Source organism: Chiloscyllium plagiosum, unplaced genomic scaffold, assembly GCF_037043375.1.
Source record: "Chiloscyllium plagiosum isolate Xiang-an unplaced genomic scaffold, Cpla_swu_hap1 HiC_scaffold_12, whole genome shotgun sequence".
Taxonomy (NCBI): domain Eukaryota; kingdom Metazoa; phylum Chordata; class Chondrichthyes; order Orectolobiformes; family Hemiscylliidae; genus Chiloscyllium; species Chiloscyllium plagiosum.
The window spans coordinates 103,589,267-103,606,684 of NW_028270150.1; the positions used below are offsets into that span (position 1 = coordinate 103,589,267).

The following is a 17,418-nucleotide window of genomic DNA, read 5'->3' on the forward strand; positions in this document are numbered from 1 at the left end:
CATAGATTAAAAGTAATGTCCCAGAATCCAGCATTTCTATTCTTGAGTATGTTGTTTCACAACAGCAGTGCGGGCAGTATTGTTCAATATGGAGATGTGAGGAAATGATGGTATATTGATATTCTCACCACATCAATACTCTCAAACCCTAAGTTAATGCTCTGGGGACATGGGTTCAAATCCCACCATGGTAAATGGCATAATATAAATTCAATAAAAATCTGGAATAAAAAGCAAGTCCAAAGTCAACCATGTAAATAATGCTGATTGTTAAATAAATCAAACACATCTGGTTCACTAATGTTTATTTAGTAATGATTTGGAAATGCCGGTGTTGGACTGGGGTGTATAAAGTTAAAAATCACACAACACCAGGTTATAGTCCAACAGGTTTAACTGGAAGCACTAGCTTTTGGAGCGCTGCTCCTTCATCAGGTTTATTTCGTAGTCATCCTTATCTAGCCTGGCCGACAAGTCACGAAAGACCCACTGCAATGTAGCTGACTCATAACTACCCTGTGGGCCTAGTCAGTAACATTTACACTCCCTGTAAAGGAATATAAATCTTATACCTCCTTGACTCTACTCCAGAAGCTATGAGGGCCACTTGTGGTGCAGTGTGAGTGTCCAGCTCAAAGGCAGGAAACCCAAGTTTAAGTCCTAACTACTCCAGAGCTATGTCATAACATTACATTACCTACAGGGTGGAAACAGGTTATTTGGCCCAACAAGTCCACACCGACCCTCCGAAGAGCAACCCACCCTGACTACTGCACCTAACCTATGGGTAATTTAGCATGACCAATTCATCTTTGGACTTTGGGAGGAAATCGGAGCACCCAGAGGAAACCCACGCAGACACGGGGAGAATGCACAAGCTCCAGTCACCCAAAGCAAGAATCAAATCCAGGTCTTTGGCACTGTGAGGCTAACCACTGAGCCACCGTGCCGCAACATCTCTGAAGAGGATGGTTAAGAAATATCTAATATTGATAAACTCCAGTCCCAAACAGAGATTTAGACTCATAGACATTTGCAGCCCATTATTTCTGTGATGTGACTCTTAATACAATTTTCCAATAGTTGGCCTGTACCTTATCATGAAGCCATATTTAGATAATGTCTCACTCAACCACCTTTTGAAGCAGAGCCAAAATGTGTGGTGCTGGAAAAGCACAGCAGGTCAGGCAGCATCCGAGAAGGAGAGTCAAAATTTCAGACATAGGCCTTCAATCAGGACATTCCTGATGAAGAGCTTATGCCCAAAATGTTGACTCTCCTGCTCCTCGGATGCTGCCTGACCTGCTGTACTTTTCCAGCATCATGGTTTTTGACTTTGACCTCTAACATCTGCAGTCCTCACTTTCTCCCACCTTTTGAAGCAGTGACTCTCTCGACTCTCTCTGCTCTCAGAGTGAAAATAATTCTCATTCACTCTCCTCCAGGTCTTCGATCTTAAATCCATGCTCCCTGGTTATTGACCCATCTAGTAATGGGAAACATTCCCTCCCATCCTTATCTATGTCTCACACAACCTTGCATGTTTCTATAAGATCCTCTCCCAATCTTCACTGCTCCAAGAAAATCAACCACTGTCTGTCCAATCTTTTCTCATTGCTCAGACCCCGAGTCCAGGTGATATCCTGGTAAATTTCCCAATGCTGTCACATCCTTCTTATAATATGGTGACCCGACTGCAAAAAACATAAAGCTAGCACTATGGATTTAGGGGAGAGTGGGCTAGGTTTATTGGGCATATGGACAAAAAGCTATGATGACAAATAGAAAGCTGGAAACATTGAAAGCAACAATTGAAAAATATTCAACAACAACAAAAAAAAATCAATTTAAAAACAAAACCCCACTAGGAAAGGTCCACCATGGCCTTCTAAGGAAGACAAAGATAATATTTGAAAGCAGGTGCAAAAAAATGTGGCCATAGAATCATACAGCACAGAAACCGACCCTTTGGTCCAACTCATCCAAGCTGACCTGGTTTCTTAAACTGAACTTGTCTCACTTGCCTGCATTTGGCCCATTTCCCTCTGAACCTTTACTGATCATGTCATTGAAATGTCTTTGAAATGTTGTGAACTATACCTACATCCACCACTTCCTATGGCAGTTTATTCCACACATAGACCACCTTCTATGTGAATAAGTTGTTATTCAGTTCCTTATTAAATCTTTCTCCTCTCACCTTTAAAATATGCCCCGAGTTTTGAAGTCCCCCCCAACTTAGGAAAGACCTTTGCTATTCACCTTTTCTATGCCCCTTTATAAGGCCATCCCTCAACCTCCTACACGCCAGTGAAAACCATCCCAGTCTCCCCTTATAACTCAAATCCTCCAGTCCCAACAACATCATGATAAATCTTTTCTAAACCCTCTCCAATTTAATAATATCCTTCCAATATCAGGGTGACCAGAAATGTGCACTGTACTCCCAAGAGGCCTTACCAATGTCTTGTACAAAATGATGTCCCAACTCCTATATTCATTAGCAAGCTATATGCCTTCTTAACCCCCTTGTCTACCTGTGACACAATTTTCAAAGAACTATGTACCTGAACCCCTAGGTCTCTCTGTTCTACAACAGTACTCTGGGTCCTACCATTAATTATAAATCCTGTCCCGGTTCACTTTATCAAAATGCAATGTCTTGCATTTATTCAAATTAAACTCCAACTGCCACTCAGCCTGTTGACCCAACCGATCAAAATTCTACTGTACTCTTGGCGAATTTCCACTATTGACTACACCACCAGTTTTGGTGTCATCCACAACCTACTAATCCTTCCTCCTAAATTCTCATCCAACTCAAAGTTCTTGAGAAGATTTGTAGCTCAGGTTGTGGACAAGGTTGTTGATTTGCCCGCTGAACTGGTAAGTTTGTTTGCAGGCATTTCGTCATGGATAGCATCATCAGGGCGCCTCTAGTGAAGCATTGGTAGATTAGATTAGATTAGATTACTTACAGTGTGGTAACAGGCCCTTCGGCCCAACAAGCCCACACTGACCCGCCGAAGCGTAACCCACCCAGACCCATTCCCCTACATTTACCCCTTCACCTAACACTATGGGCAATTTAGCATGACCAATTCACCTAACCTGCACATTTTTGGATTGTGGGAGGAAACCGGAGCACCCGGAGGAAACCCACGCAGACAGGGGGAGAATGTGCAAACTCCGCACAGAGTCACCTGAGTCGGGAATTGAACCCGGATCTCTGGCGCTGTGAGGCAGCAGTGCTAACCACTGTACCACCCATTTTCTGTGTTCTTCCCACTTGCTATTTGTGTGTCCCGGTTTGCTGAGGTAGGTGGTAACATTTCTGGTAATGTTTCTTAGTGGTTGGAATATGGGATCTGACTCGAAATGTTTGTTAATGGAATGCCAGGTTGAGTGCCAGACCTCCAGGAATTTCTGTGCATTTCTTTGCCATACGTCAAGGACATTTCTGAAACAAACACCAGACTACTCTGACCCCTAGGTATTATGGTAGCCCACAAATCAGCAATTACGCTACAACAGCTACTGATGAGCATAAAGGATCCCATACCTGCAACTAACAGAATCAACATTATATACAAAATACCATGGAAAGATTGCCACAAAAGGCAAACTGAAAAAAAACTAGCCATCAGGATACATGAACACCAACTAGCCACCAAGAGATATCACTTGTGTCCATACACATGGACAAAGAAGGAGACCAATTTGACTGGGACACGCGTACCTATCCTTGGACAAGCCAAAGACATGCATGGGGATCCCTGGAGGCCTGGCACTCAACCTAGAACTCCATTAACAAACATGTGGAATTATACCCCATACACCAACAACTAAGAAACAAAACCAGAAATGAAACCACCCACCTCAGCAAACCGGGAGACATAAATAGCAACCAGGACAGAACACCAACGCTTTACTGGAGATGGACTGATTATGTTACCTAATACGGTGTTGAAAAGTCTGCAAACAAACTTTCCAACAAGCAAGTCAACAACCTCTGATCCAAATAGTTTTGATGAACAACAGTGGACCCAGCACCGAAATTTGCTGAACACCACTGGTTACCGGCCTCCCGTCTAAAAACAACTCTACAATCTTCCTGTTTTCTATTATCAAGCTAATTTTGTATCCAATTGTATCCCATGTGATCTAACTATACTAATTAGTCTACCATGTAGAACATTATCAAAGGTTTTACTAAAGTCTATGTCGACAACATCTAATGCTCTACCTTTAATAATCCTTTCAATTACATCCTTAAAAACCTCAATCAAATTGATGGGACACAATTTCCCAATCACAAAGCCATGCTGACTATCCTTAATCTGTCTTTACCTCTGCAAATGCAATGTATTTTATAATTTTATTTTTATAAATATGATATTTTATAATCTCTTCAACAACTGGCTCGAAGGTAGAAGACAGTGTGGTGACGCATGATTGCCTTCAGATTGGGGGCCTGTGACCAGCAGTGTGCCACAAGGATCGGTGCTGGGTCCATTGCTTTGTGTCATTTATATAAATAATATGGATGTGAGGTATCGTTAGTAAGTTTGCAGATGACCGCAGAATTGGAGGTGTAGTGGACAGCAAAGAAGGTTACAACAGGATCTTGACCAGATGGGCCAATGGGCTTAGGAGTGGCAGATGGAGTTTAATTTAGATAAATGTGAGGTGCAGCATTTAGGAAAGGCAAATCAGGGCAGGACTTGTATACTTAACACTAAGGTCCTGGGGAGTGCTGCTGAATAAACAAACCTTGGAGTGCAGGTTCACAGTTCTTTGAAAGTGGAGTCGCAGGTAGATAGGATAGTGAAGGAGGTGTTTGGTCAGAGCATTGAGTAAAGGAGTTGGGAGATCATGTTGCGGCTGTACGGGACGTTGGTTAGGCCACTTTTGGGATACGGTGTGCAATTCTGCTCTTCCTGCTATAAGATGGATGTTGTGAAACTTGAAAGGGTTCTGAAAAGACTTACAAGGATTTTGCTAGGGTTAGAGAGTTTGAGCTATAGGGAGAGGCTGAATGGGTGGGGCAATTTTCATTGGAGTATCTGAGGCTGAGGGGTGACCTTATAGAGGTTCATAAAATCATGCGGGGCATGGATAGGACAAATAGACAAGGTCTTTTCCATGAGATGGGGGAACTCCAGAATTAGAGGGCATAGGTTGAGGGTGAGAGGGGAGATATTTAAAAGGGACCTAAGAGGCAACTTTTCCACATAGAGGGTGGTGCATGTATGGAATAAGCTGCCAGAGGAAGTGGTGGAAGCTGGTACAATTACGACATTAAAAGGCATCTGGATGAGCACATGAATAGGAGGCATTTAGAGGGATCTGGGCCAAGTGCTGGCAAATAGAACTAGATTAGTTTAGAATATCTGGTCGGCATGGATGAGTTGGACCGAAGGGTCTGTTTCTGTGCTGTACATCTCTATGACTCTATAACTCCATGTGACACTGGTGACAGATTCACTGGTCTGTAGTTCCCTGGCTTCTCCTTAAAGCCTTTCTTTAAATAAAGGGGCATTAGTCGACCTGCAGTCCTCTAGTGCCCCATAGATATCTATGGTAGGGGGCCCACAATTTCTTCTCTGTCTATCCACAACATCCTGGGATACACTTGATCAGGTCCCAGAGATTTATCCACCTTTATGTGCTTTTAAGATCTCCAGCACCTCCTCTTCTGTAAGGTGGATTGTTTTCAAAACATCAATATTTATTCTCAGTTCTCTCACCTTCATGTTTCTCCACAGTAAAAACTGGCACAAAATTTAGTATGCCTGCCATCATTTGTGGTTCCACACAAAGATAACCTCGTCCATCTTTAAGGTGCCTTATTCTTTCCATAGCTGCTCTTAACATGTGTTGAAGCTCTGGATTATTGTTAACCTTACCTGCCATGGCTATCTCATCTCCTTTTGTCCCCTGATTTCCCTCTTAATAATGGAGTATTTCTCTTGAAATACTCTTCAAAGGATTCACTTGATCCCAGTTGTCTATACCCAACATATGCCTCCTTATACTTGTTCAAACAGAGCCTCAATGAAGACAGCATTTGGTATACATGCCGTTATTGGTCAGTACATTGAGTATAGACTTTGGGAGGTCATGTTGCAGCTGTACAGGACATTTGTTGGGCCATTATTAAAATACTGTGTGCAATTCTGGCCGCCCTGCTATGAGAAGGATGTTGTGAAATTTGTAAGGGTTTAGGAAAGTTTTACAAGGATGTTGCCAGGATTGGAGGATTTGAGCTATAAGGAGAGGCGGAATATACTGGGGCTATTTTCCCTGGAGGCTGAGGGGTGACCTTAGAGGTTTATAAAATCATGAGGGGCATGAATAAGGTAAATACACAAGGTACTTTCCTCGGGGTGGGCGAGTCAAAAGCTTGAGGGCACAGATTTGGCATGAGAGGGGAAAAATTTAAAAGGGAGCGAAGGGGCAGTTTTTTCACGCAGAGGGTGGTGCGTGTATGGAATGAGCTGCCCGAGGAATTGTTGAAGGCTAGTATAATTACAACACTTAAAAGGCATCTGGATGGGTATATGAATAGGAAGGTTTTAGAGGGATATGGGCCAAGTGCTGGTGAATGGGAATAGATTAATTTAGGATATCTGGTTGGCATAGACGAGTTGGACCGAAGTCTGTGCTGTATGTCTCTATGACTTTATGTCTTCATCCATTGTACCCGCATTTACTAGCTCTACTCTAACAGGAACATAATGGTGTCCAGAAAGAAAAGCACTGCCAAGATGCTGCAGGGATTCAAATCCCAAATTTGTGATGATTTTTGCATCCCCAGGATTAAGAGGCGATTGGTGAAATCTCTCATTTTCTGGAACAGTCTCAGTGGAATGGAATTTTTTTTAGTCACTTGTGGGATATGAGCATCGCTAGCTGGCCAGCATTTATCACCAGTGCCCAGTGGCTCTTGAGAAGTTGGTGATGAGCTGCCTTCCTGAATTGCTGCAGTCCATGAGATATAGGTAGACCCCTCAGGGAGGGAATTCCATGATTTTGACCCAGCGACAGTGAAGGAATGGCAATATATTTCCAAGTCAGGATGGTGAGTGTCTTGGAGTGGAACTTGAGGGGTTGGGGTTCCATTATCTGCTGCCCTTGTCCTTCTAAATGGAAATGGTCATGGATGCTTAGATATCTACTAATCTGTCTCTTCACCTTCAGGGATCTGTGGGCAAGACCCCTGTTCCTCTGAGTTTCCTAGTGTCCTATCATTCACTGAGTACTCCCCTTGTCTTGTAACACAGGAACAGGAGATCATTCAGTTCCTCAATCCTGTTACACAGGAACAGGCAGGAGACCAGTCAGTCCCCCAGCAGATAAGATCAGTGAGCTCAGAACAAACCTTGGCTGATGGTAGGGAGATGGAGCAATCTGGGATAATCTTGCTGTGTGTGAAGCCTGCACCCTCACCCCGCATCCCTTATGACAACCCATGAAAAGAATGAGTTCTGAAGTCAGACAGAATCTTTTGCTTTATTTAGAAATCGAAAGGAACTTGTTGCGATGCCTTTGCCCCATCTCACCTTCGTTCCCAAATTCGCATGCGTCGACTGGTACACTCTCCGTGGTTCGCTGAGGATCAGCCCACTGTCTTTTAGCGCAGAGCGGAATCGCTGGACCTACAGAGCACAGAGAGATGGAGATGAGGTGAGTTCGTTCGCTGATAGCCCCTTGCTGCCCTCCCTCTCTCTACCCCACAGGGCAGCTGTCCCTTCTCTGCCCAATCCTGAGGCAGTGATTCTTCTCCTCCAGTCAAATCTACCCTCTTCTTCTGTAATACCTCTCCCAGACAACTATCCCTATGGGATTGCGATTCCTCCCTCAATCGATGAGCCTAAAAAAATTCTGATTGTTTCCTCCTCCCCCACAAACTTTCTTTCATTATTCCAGGGTTTTGTGATTGCTATTTGGACTGACAAACTCCCATTTTTATCCCAGGTTAAAACTCAGTTTAGAAGATTGCAATACTGCAGACTTGAACTGTTTCCTGAGATGTAAGGGACAAGGAGAAATTGTTATGAAGGAATTAAAGGCAACATGCCAATTAACCATCCCTGGGAGAAAAAGGAGTCAAAGCAACATAAATAACCCGTCTCCAGGGTTAGCAAAGTTAATTGTTTGACAACCAGCTGTCTTGTGACTAATAGGTAATTAATATTCCCTGCATAAGGGACGTACTGAAGTGAAGGGGTTACTGGCACAACATGCAATGTTTGGAATAGAAAGTTGGCATCAAGTGTAACAAGGAACAGAGAAGCTCTCCCAATAAGAAGGCAATCCAAAGACTTGAATACTCCAGAATCAATATTGTGGATGAACAAATCTAAAGGAGCATCAATCATGTCACATCACAAACTTCACAAGGCAGAAAATTCTAGAAGATTTCAGATTCAGGATTCCTCAGCAGCAGAACTCTGAAGAATGGCATTGTATAAGGATGATACCCTGGACATCCAAAGACAGACACCGTGAGTCGGAATCGTAGCTAAATTCCACCATGAATCAGGTAATAGCCAAGCTGGGTTGTGAGGCCTAACTTGCTGACCTGAGATTCTTATTTTGGCTGCCACGTGCAATAAAGATTATGTACAGACTAACCTCAATTATCCGTATTTTGGATTATCCGAACAAGGTCTCAAGGTCTATAAAAACATTACATCAAAGAGGTAGGTGAATTTGGATTGCCTGTACTGAAGAACATGTGAAAACACTGGCAAAATCAAAGAAACACAAGCACCTCAAGCAACAATGACTGGAGTTTTTGTTTCACGTAAGGGTTAGTTACACAGTCCTTTTCAAAGGTAAGTGCCTTATTTCCGTCACTTTACTGGGCAGTTCATGAAAAAAATTGCCGACAAAGTAAACATGCACAAGGCACTGCTTCTGATTTCCTACAGTGACACTGAGTTCACAGAAACTTGACAAATGCTCTTGTGATTGTAGAAGCTGTTCAGGACCTTGCTTAATGCAGGGATTTCATATATTTATGTGATGTTAAGGGTTTAGTCCTTCTCAGTTTAACCTGCAATTTGCAGAATGCAAAGATTAGTTTGTTCAAATAGCAGACTCATCAAAATTATTGATTTAAACAAACTCTCTGGTAGAGCACTGTGATCCGAACGATCGCCCAACTCATTCAGATAATAGAGGTTCCTCTGTTTTAATACTGGATTGTCTTGGAGATTCCTCAGTAAGTTGCCAAATTAAAGGTAGCTTGTGGTAATTCACCCACAAGATCTAACTGAAGTTTGTAAGATGTTAAAGGAGGTTAACAAAGTAGACGCAGAGAAGATGTTTCCCCTTGTGGGGCAATGTAGATTAAGAGGCTGAAAGATTTTGGAGGATGTACTGCAACATTGAGACAAAGTTAAAATCAGATTGGCCATGACCTTATTGAATGGCAGAGTAAGCTGGAGGAGCTGAGTGGCTTCCTTACGGTCCTCGTTCATATGAGAGGTCATCGTTTTAGGCTTAACATGTGGCACGTTTAATAACAGACATGACGAGGGATAACTTCTCAAAAGGGTATTTGCTTCCCCAAAGTGTGATAGTCACTGAATAAATTTGAGGTGGTAGACAATTTTTTAGTCAGTAATGGTTTCAAGACAGTGGGCAGGACTGTGGAGTTGAGGCCGGATGCAATCAGCCACGATCCATCTTTCCTTCTAAACTAATCAGGACCCTCATTCTCTGAAAGTTCTCGGGACTTACCGACTCTGCCCGGTATTCCCAGGGGATAGCCCGGAATTGGAGGTAGCCGATCCCGGCCTCAAGGCAGCGTTGAGCTAGCACACGGCCCACAGTCTCAGCTGCAGTGACGTCCCGGGTGCTGTATAGGTGCTTCTTGATGGACCACTCTTGGGTCGAAGCTGAGATGACCACCTCGCCCTGACTGCTTGCTGCCTCCACACAGGCTGTGACATGCTTCTGGCTCTTCCTGAAACGCAACCTGGCATCAGGCAGTAGAGAGAGAGAAAATCAATGACAAAGGAAATGAGAGATATCAGCAGCAAATCACCCTGTGAGGCACCACTGACCAGAACTGCACTCCCCTACTCCAGCTCCAACACACCGGTATGCTTCCAAAAAAATGTGGAAACCTTACCCGAACTAGTCGAAATCAAATCAATGGTGTGATCAAGACAAGTTCAGCGAATGGGCAAATGCATGGTGGTATAATATATTTCAACGAGGGGTCCGGTAGCAAAAACAGGATAAAAAAAGAATGTTGATCAACTGAGAAAGGAGGCGCTACAAGAGCAGGGTGTCCCTCATACACGCAAGTCTTTAAAAGTCAGCGTTGCCGGAGCAGCAGGCAGTGAAGGTACGTTGGCTTTGATGGTGAGAGGATTGGATTACAGGAGCAGAGATGCCTTTCTGCAATTGTACAGTGTGAGGCCATACCGTGGTGTATCGCGTGCAGTTTTGGGTTTCTTATCTGAGGAAGTACACAGGGTAGGACTAAAGAGGAATGCCTCCATCTACAGAGTGGAGAGCTTGTGGAAGTCTCTGCAGCAAAAAACATTACATGAGGCTAAAACATCACAGAGACATAGAGTCAAAGGCATATACAGCATGGATACAGACCCTTCGGTCCAACTCATCCAAGCCTATCAGATTAATCTAATCCCATTTGCCAGTCTTTAGCCCATATGCCTCTGACTCCTTCCTATTCATATACCTATCCAAATGCATTTTAAATGTTGTAATTGTACCAGCCTCCACCACTTCCTCTGGCAGCTCATTCCATACACATACCACCCGCTGCATGAAAAAGTTGCCCCTTAGGTTCCTTTCAAATCTTTCCCCTTTCCTCTAGTTTTGGACTTCCCTATCCTGAGAAAACACCCAGGCTATTCACCCTATCCATATCCCTCTTGATTTTAGAAACCTCCATATGTGTCAACCCTCAGCTCCAGGGAAAAAACATTCCTAACCATTCGGCCTCTCCCTATAGCTCAAACCCTCCAATCCTGGTAACGCTCTTGTAAATCTTTCCTGCATCCTTTCAACGAACAGCATCTTCCCTACTGCAGGGGGCCCAGAATTGAACGCAGTATTCCAAAACTGGCCGAACCAATATCCTGTCCAGTCACAGCATGACATCCCAATACTCAATGCACTGACCAATTAAGACAAGTGAATTAAATGCCTTCTTCACTACTCTATCTACTTGTGACTCCACTTTCAAGGAACTGAGTGAATCTGCACCCCCAGACCTTTGTTCAGCAACACTGCCAAGACTTTATCATTAAGTGTCCTGTCCTGATTTGCCTTACCAAAAATGTAGTACCTCACATTTATCAAAACTAAATTCCATCGACCACTATTCAGTTCATTTGCCCAACTGATCAAGGTCCTGTTGTACTCTGGAGAAAGTGAGGACTGCAGATGCTGGCGATCAGAGTCAAGAGTGTGGTGCTGGAAAAGCACAGCAGGTCAGGCAGCATCCGAGGAGCAGGAGAATCAACGTTTTGAGCATAAGCCCTTCATCAGGAATGAGGCTTGTGGGTCGGGGCTGAGAGATAAATGGGAGGGGGGCTGGGGCTGGGAGGAGGTAGCTGGGAAAACGATAGGTGGATGAAGTTGAGGGAGGTGATAGGTTAGAGGGGACAGTGATGGATGGTCTGGAGGGTGGTGCTGAGTTGGAGGCTTGGGACTGGGACTGGGTTGGCAGGGGGGACGCAGATGAGGAAACTGTTGAAATCCATGTTTATCCCGTGTGGTTGCAGGGTCCCAAGGCAGAATGAGGCATTCCTCCGCCAGGCTCTTGAGTAGTGTTTGGACAAATAGGCAGAAAAATAGCCACTTGGATACATGAACAACTAGCCACAAAAAGACATGACTCATTCTCACTAGTATCCTTACATACAGATGAGGAAGGACACCACTTCGACTGGGACAACACATCCATCCTAGGACAAGCCAAACAGAGACACGCATTAGAATTCCTAGAAGCATGGCATTCCAACCGAACTCTATCAACAAACACATTGACTTGGACCCTATTTACCATCCCCTGAGAAAAAAAACAGGAAATGACATCACCAACCCAAGGAAACTTGAAGACATAAATAGAAAGCGGGACGTAACACTAGCACTTCACCAAAGGCTCACTGATGATGTTACCTAGTATGGTGTCAGAACGTCTGAAAACAAAACTTCCAGCTCAGCGAGCAAACTTACATCCAGAACCTCAACCTGAGCTACAAATATTCTCAAAACTCGCCTAGTGACCATTCCTCCTATACTTCCATCCAAATCATTTATATAAATGACAAAAAGCAATGGAGCCAGCTGATTCTTGCAGTACACTTCGGATCACAGGCCTCCAATCTGAATAACAACCCTCCATCACCATCCTCTGTGTCTTCAAGCCAATTTTGTATCCAATTGGCCAGCTTTTCCTGGTTTCCATGTGATCTAACCATGCGAACCTGTCTACCATGCAGAACCTTGGCAAATGCCTTGCTTAAATCTGTATAGATAACATCTGCCTTCTTCAATCGTCTTTGTCATTTCTTCAAAAACTCAATTAAGTTGGTGAGATACCATTTCCCATGCACAAAACCATGTTGACTATCCCTAATCAGTCCTTGGCTTTCCAAATGCACATAGATCCTATCCCTCACAATCCCCTCCAACAACTTACCCACCACTGACATCAGTTCCCTGGCTTTTGCTTACCACCTTTCTTAAATAATGGCACCACATTAGCCACCCTCCAGTCCACTGGCACTTCATTCGTGGCTATCGATGATAGAAATATATCAGCAAGGGACCCAAAAATCACTTCCTATACTTCCGAGGCGTTAGATAAAGTCCTTGGGATTACAGGAATGAAATGGGAACAGGGAACCGGGTTGGCTGATCAGCCATGATCACATGAATTGTTAAAAGGGGTAAACAGCCTCCTCCTTCGCCTATACTGTATGTTTCAATGAGTCCTGTGTGACCTTATTTCTAAGTCAATGAATGCGAACATGGCGATACAGCTAGCAATTCGGAAGACAAGTAGTCCTTTGGCCTTTTTTATGAGAAGAAGCGAGTCCAGCCGTTAAACTGTCTTCCACTTTCTTCCATGCAATTTTGGTGAGATGGAATATTCCATCTAGTTTTGACATTCCTGATAAAGGGCTTACCCCGGAACGTCGACTCTCCTGCTCCTCGGATGCTGCATGACCTGCCATGTTTTTCCAGCGCCACACTTTTCGACTCTAGTTTTGAGGCACAATCTCAGAATAAAAGGGAAGTATGAGGAGGAATTTCTTCTCTCAGAGGGGAGTGAATCTGCGGAACTCTTGACCACAGAGGGCTGTCGAGGCTGAGTCATTAATTATATTGAAGGCTGCGATGAGATTTTTAATCTGGAAGGGATCAAATATTATAAAGAAGGACAGGAGAGTGGAGTTGATGATTGTCAAATCAGCCATGACCCCATCGGACAAAAGATACATTCAATTGGCTGACCTCTGTTCCAACATCATATGGACTGTCAGGTAGATACTGCGGTTACTCAGGGAACACAGCAACTAATGTGCAGACAGCGAGAACTGACTAACAGCACTGATATCGGGCTGATTGTCTGTTTTCACCGACTGGACACGAGTTTTAAAGATTCAGATTGGCATTCACAGTGCTTCTTCCAAGGAGGTCATGAAATCTTTAATATGGACTTCAGACAGCAGTCAGCCAGTTAGATGTCACAGAGGGACACAGTCTGGCACTCCCTCAGCACTGACCCTCCAATAGTGTGCTATTCCAGTACAACAGTTCTCACATCAGCCCAGATACCAGTGGTTAGATTTCTGCTCTCCCATCTAACCCAGAATCTCGGAAGTCTGAGACAAGAAGACTATTTACTGAAGAACTTTCATATTCACTCGGCCAGAGGCAGAACTCAGGGCCAAAGAGCTGACAGCCACTGGCAATGGAAACAGGAAATTGGCAGAAACTGTTATATATGGTGAGGTCAGTGCAGGAGAGAGAGAGAGAAAGAAACCCACATTGCTAACTGACACAGCAGTGAACCTGCACAGTTACTGCCTTTGCTGTTTGAATTCGTGAATCACTGGACATTGGAGTACATCTGGGAAAACAAACAGTGAAATTCACAACTAATCTTGGAGGAACCTGTTTGGGAGAGGTCACAACACAGAAACAGGTAAGTGGATATTTTAAGCATGGCCTTACAGTAAATCTGCAGTAGTGAGTAGAGTGGGTTTTTTATTATGTTTTTTTGAGATATGTCTCTTGATTAAACTTAAAATATAAGCCATAAGTATTAATTTAACCTGGAGCAGTGTTTTGTAGAGGAATAAGACAGTGCTATTTTCTGGATCTGTAGACTAAAAGCAAAAATGGCCTTTAGTAGAGTGAAATGCTCTTCTTGTCGGATGTAGGAGTTCAGGGAGAGTTTAAGGGTTACTGAGGACTATATCTGCAATACATGCCGTTGATTACGAATCCTTTCAGATCGAATGGATCGGTTGGAGAGACAGTTAGAGGTAATGAGGAATTTACGAGCAGGGGGACATGATGGATGGCAGTTATAGGAAGAGGGAAAAGTTGCAGATACAGTCACATAGATTGGTTAACTCTAGGAAAGGTAAGAGAGGTAGACAGTTAGTGCAGGAGTCTTCTGTGGCTATCCCCATTTCAAACAAGTATGCTGTTTCGGAACATGTGGGGGTGATGGATTCTCAGGGAAACGTAGCAAACAGCCAAGATTCTGGTATTGAGACCAGTTCTAATGCAATGACAGGTACATCGGGTTCCAAGAGATCGATTGAATTCGAGGACTCTCTAGAATTAGAGGACAGATGGTCCTGTGGCCAGCAGCATAAAATCAGAATGGTGTGTTGCGTTCCTGGTGCCAGGGTCAAGGATGTCTCAGAGAGGATGCAGAATGTTCTTAAGTGGAAGAGGGGCCAGCAGGAGGTCATTGGAACCAACGACATAGGAAGGGAAAAGGTTGAGATTCTGAAAGGAGATTACAGGGAGTTAGGCAGGAATTTAAAAAGGAGGTCCTTGAGAGTACTAATATCTGGATTACTCCTGGTGCTATGAGCTAGTGAGGGCAGGAATAGGAGGATAGAGCAGATGAATGCATGGCTGAGGAGCTGGTGCATGGGAGAAGGATTCACAATTTTGGATCATTGGAAGCTCTTTTGGGGTAGAGGTGAACTGCACAAGAAGGATGGATTGTACATAAATTGGAAGAGGACTAATATACTGGCAGGGAGATTTGCTAGAGCTGCTTGGGAGGATTTAAACTAGTAAGGTGGGGGTGTGGGACTCAGGGAGATAGTGAGGAAAGAGATCAATCTGAGACTGGTACAGTTGAGAACAAAGGCGAGTCAAACAGGAAGGGCAGGCAGGAACAAAGCAGAGAACAGAGTAGGACTGATAAATTAAACTGCATTTATTTCAATGCAAGAGGCCTAACAGGGAAGGCAGATGAACTCAGGGCATGGTTAGGAACATGGGACTGGGATATCATAAAAATTAGAGAAACATAGCTCAGGGATGGACAGAACTAGCAGCTTAATGTTCCAGGATACAAATGCTTGGAAGGATAGAAAGGGAGGCAACAGAGGAGGGGGAGTGGCGTTTTTGATAAGGGATAGCATTACTGCTGTACTGAGGGAGGATATTCCCGAAAATACATCCAGGGAAGTTATTTGGGTGGAACTGAAATAAGAAAGGGATGATCACCTTGTTGGGCTTGTATTATAGACCCTCTAATAGCCAGAGGGAAATGGAGAAACAAATTTGTAAGGATATCTCAGAACTAGAGCATATAGGCTTAGGGTGAGTGGGGAAGACATAAAAGAGACCTAAGGGGCAACTTTTTCACACAGAGGGTGGTGCGTGTATGAAATGAGCTGCCAGAGGAAGTGGTGGAGGCTGGTACAATTACAACATTTAAAAGACATCTGGATGGGTATATGAATAGGAAGGGTTTGGAGGGATATGGGCCAGGTGCTGGGAGGTGCCAGACTGGGTTGGGATATCTGGTCGGTATGGACAAGTTGGACAGAAAGGTCTGTTCCCATGCTGTACGTCTCTATGACTCTTTGACTTGTTATCTGAATGCTCATCATTTGGAGATGCTCTGCTGGACTGAGGTGTATAAAGTTAAAAATCACACAATGCCAGGTTATAGTCCAACAGGTTTAATTGGGAGCACTAGCTTTCGGAGCGACGCTCCTTCGTCACAACCACCTGAAAAAGGAGCAACGCTCCGAAAGCTAGTGTTCCCAATTAAACCTGTTGGACTATAACCTGGTGTTGTGTGATATTTAACTTTGTATCTGAATGCTGGAAGAAGGGGAAGTGGACAGATACATTCAAGGGCAAAGCAAAGGGAGGATGGAGTGGATTTTTCCTGATAGAGGTGTAGAAGTTAATGAGAGGCTTAGATAGAGTAGATAGCCAGAGACTTCCCCACCCCCCAGGGCAGAAATGGGTGTCACAAGTGGTCATAATTTTTAAGGTGACTGCAGGAAGGTATAGGGGCGATGTGAGAGGTAGGTTCTTTATTCAGAGAGCGGTGGGTGTGTGGAATGCACTGCCAGCGGTGGTAGAAAAGTCAGAGACATTAGGGACGTTTAAGCGACTGCTGGACAAGCACATGGACGGCAGTAATTTGCAGGGTGTGTAGATGAGGTCGGTGTTAGATAAATGCTCAGCGCAACATGGTGGGCCGAAGGGCCTGTACTGTGCTGTCCCATGTGGTGTACGGTGCTCACCGGTGCCAGTAGCTGCGCCTCGGCCAGGTGCTCTGCCAGCCGTTGTCCTTCCTCGCCAGCGCCAGGCGCTCCAGGTTCCGGGGGTTGCGGTTCACAAATCGCGGCGAGACCGTCTCGTTCTCTCGCGTGTCCGGGGCTATCGAGGCTTCAGCCGAGGCCGAGATCAACCGCCGACCTTCAGGCCCAGAGGGAGAGGGAGAGGGAGACAGGGTTAATGCAAGGCGCACATTGGTCATCAGTGCTGACAATGGCCGGGTGACAGGGGCATGACTCGGACCACCCCGTACCTGTTCGAGCCGCCGCCGCCGCCACCGCCGCCGCTCGCTCCAGCTGCAACCCGAGCGCCACCACCGCCGCCATTGCGCTGAGAACCCCGCCCCCTGACGTCACTACGGGACACGTAGCCCCGCCCCCTGACGTCACTACGGGCCACGTAGCCCCGCCCCCTGACCTCCCTCCCTGATACTCAGCTCACCTCACCTCATAATCTGTTAAAATATGAGTGATAGAGAACATCCAAATTCCACTATTTAGAGAAAATAACATCAATTTATTCCTTAACTCTAAAAGTGAACATTAAACAACAATTCACAACTCTAAGCTCCTTCCTCCCTCCCTTAAC

General features: G+C 44.6%; 1 protein-coding gene across 1 annotated transcript; it reads right to left on the reverse strand.

The window, feature by feature from the left end:
• Positions 1–7,496: 7,496 nt before the first annotated feature.
• On the reverse strand, positions 7,497–17,165 carry mrpl18 (mitochondrial ribosomal protein L18). Its single transcript, XM_043700295.2, is given in 5 exon segments — positions 7,497–7,565; positions 7,568–7,661; positions 9,754–9,991; positions 16,797–16,971; positions 17,084–17,165. Coding segments are annotated over 5 exon segments (630 nt in total). The 5' UTR covers positions 17,157–17,165; the 3' UTR covers positions 7,497–7,515.
• Between the last annotated feature and the right edge of the window lie 253 nt (positions 17,166–17,418).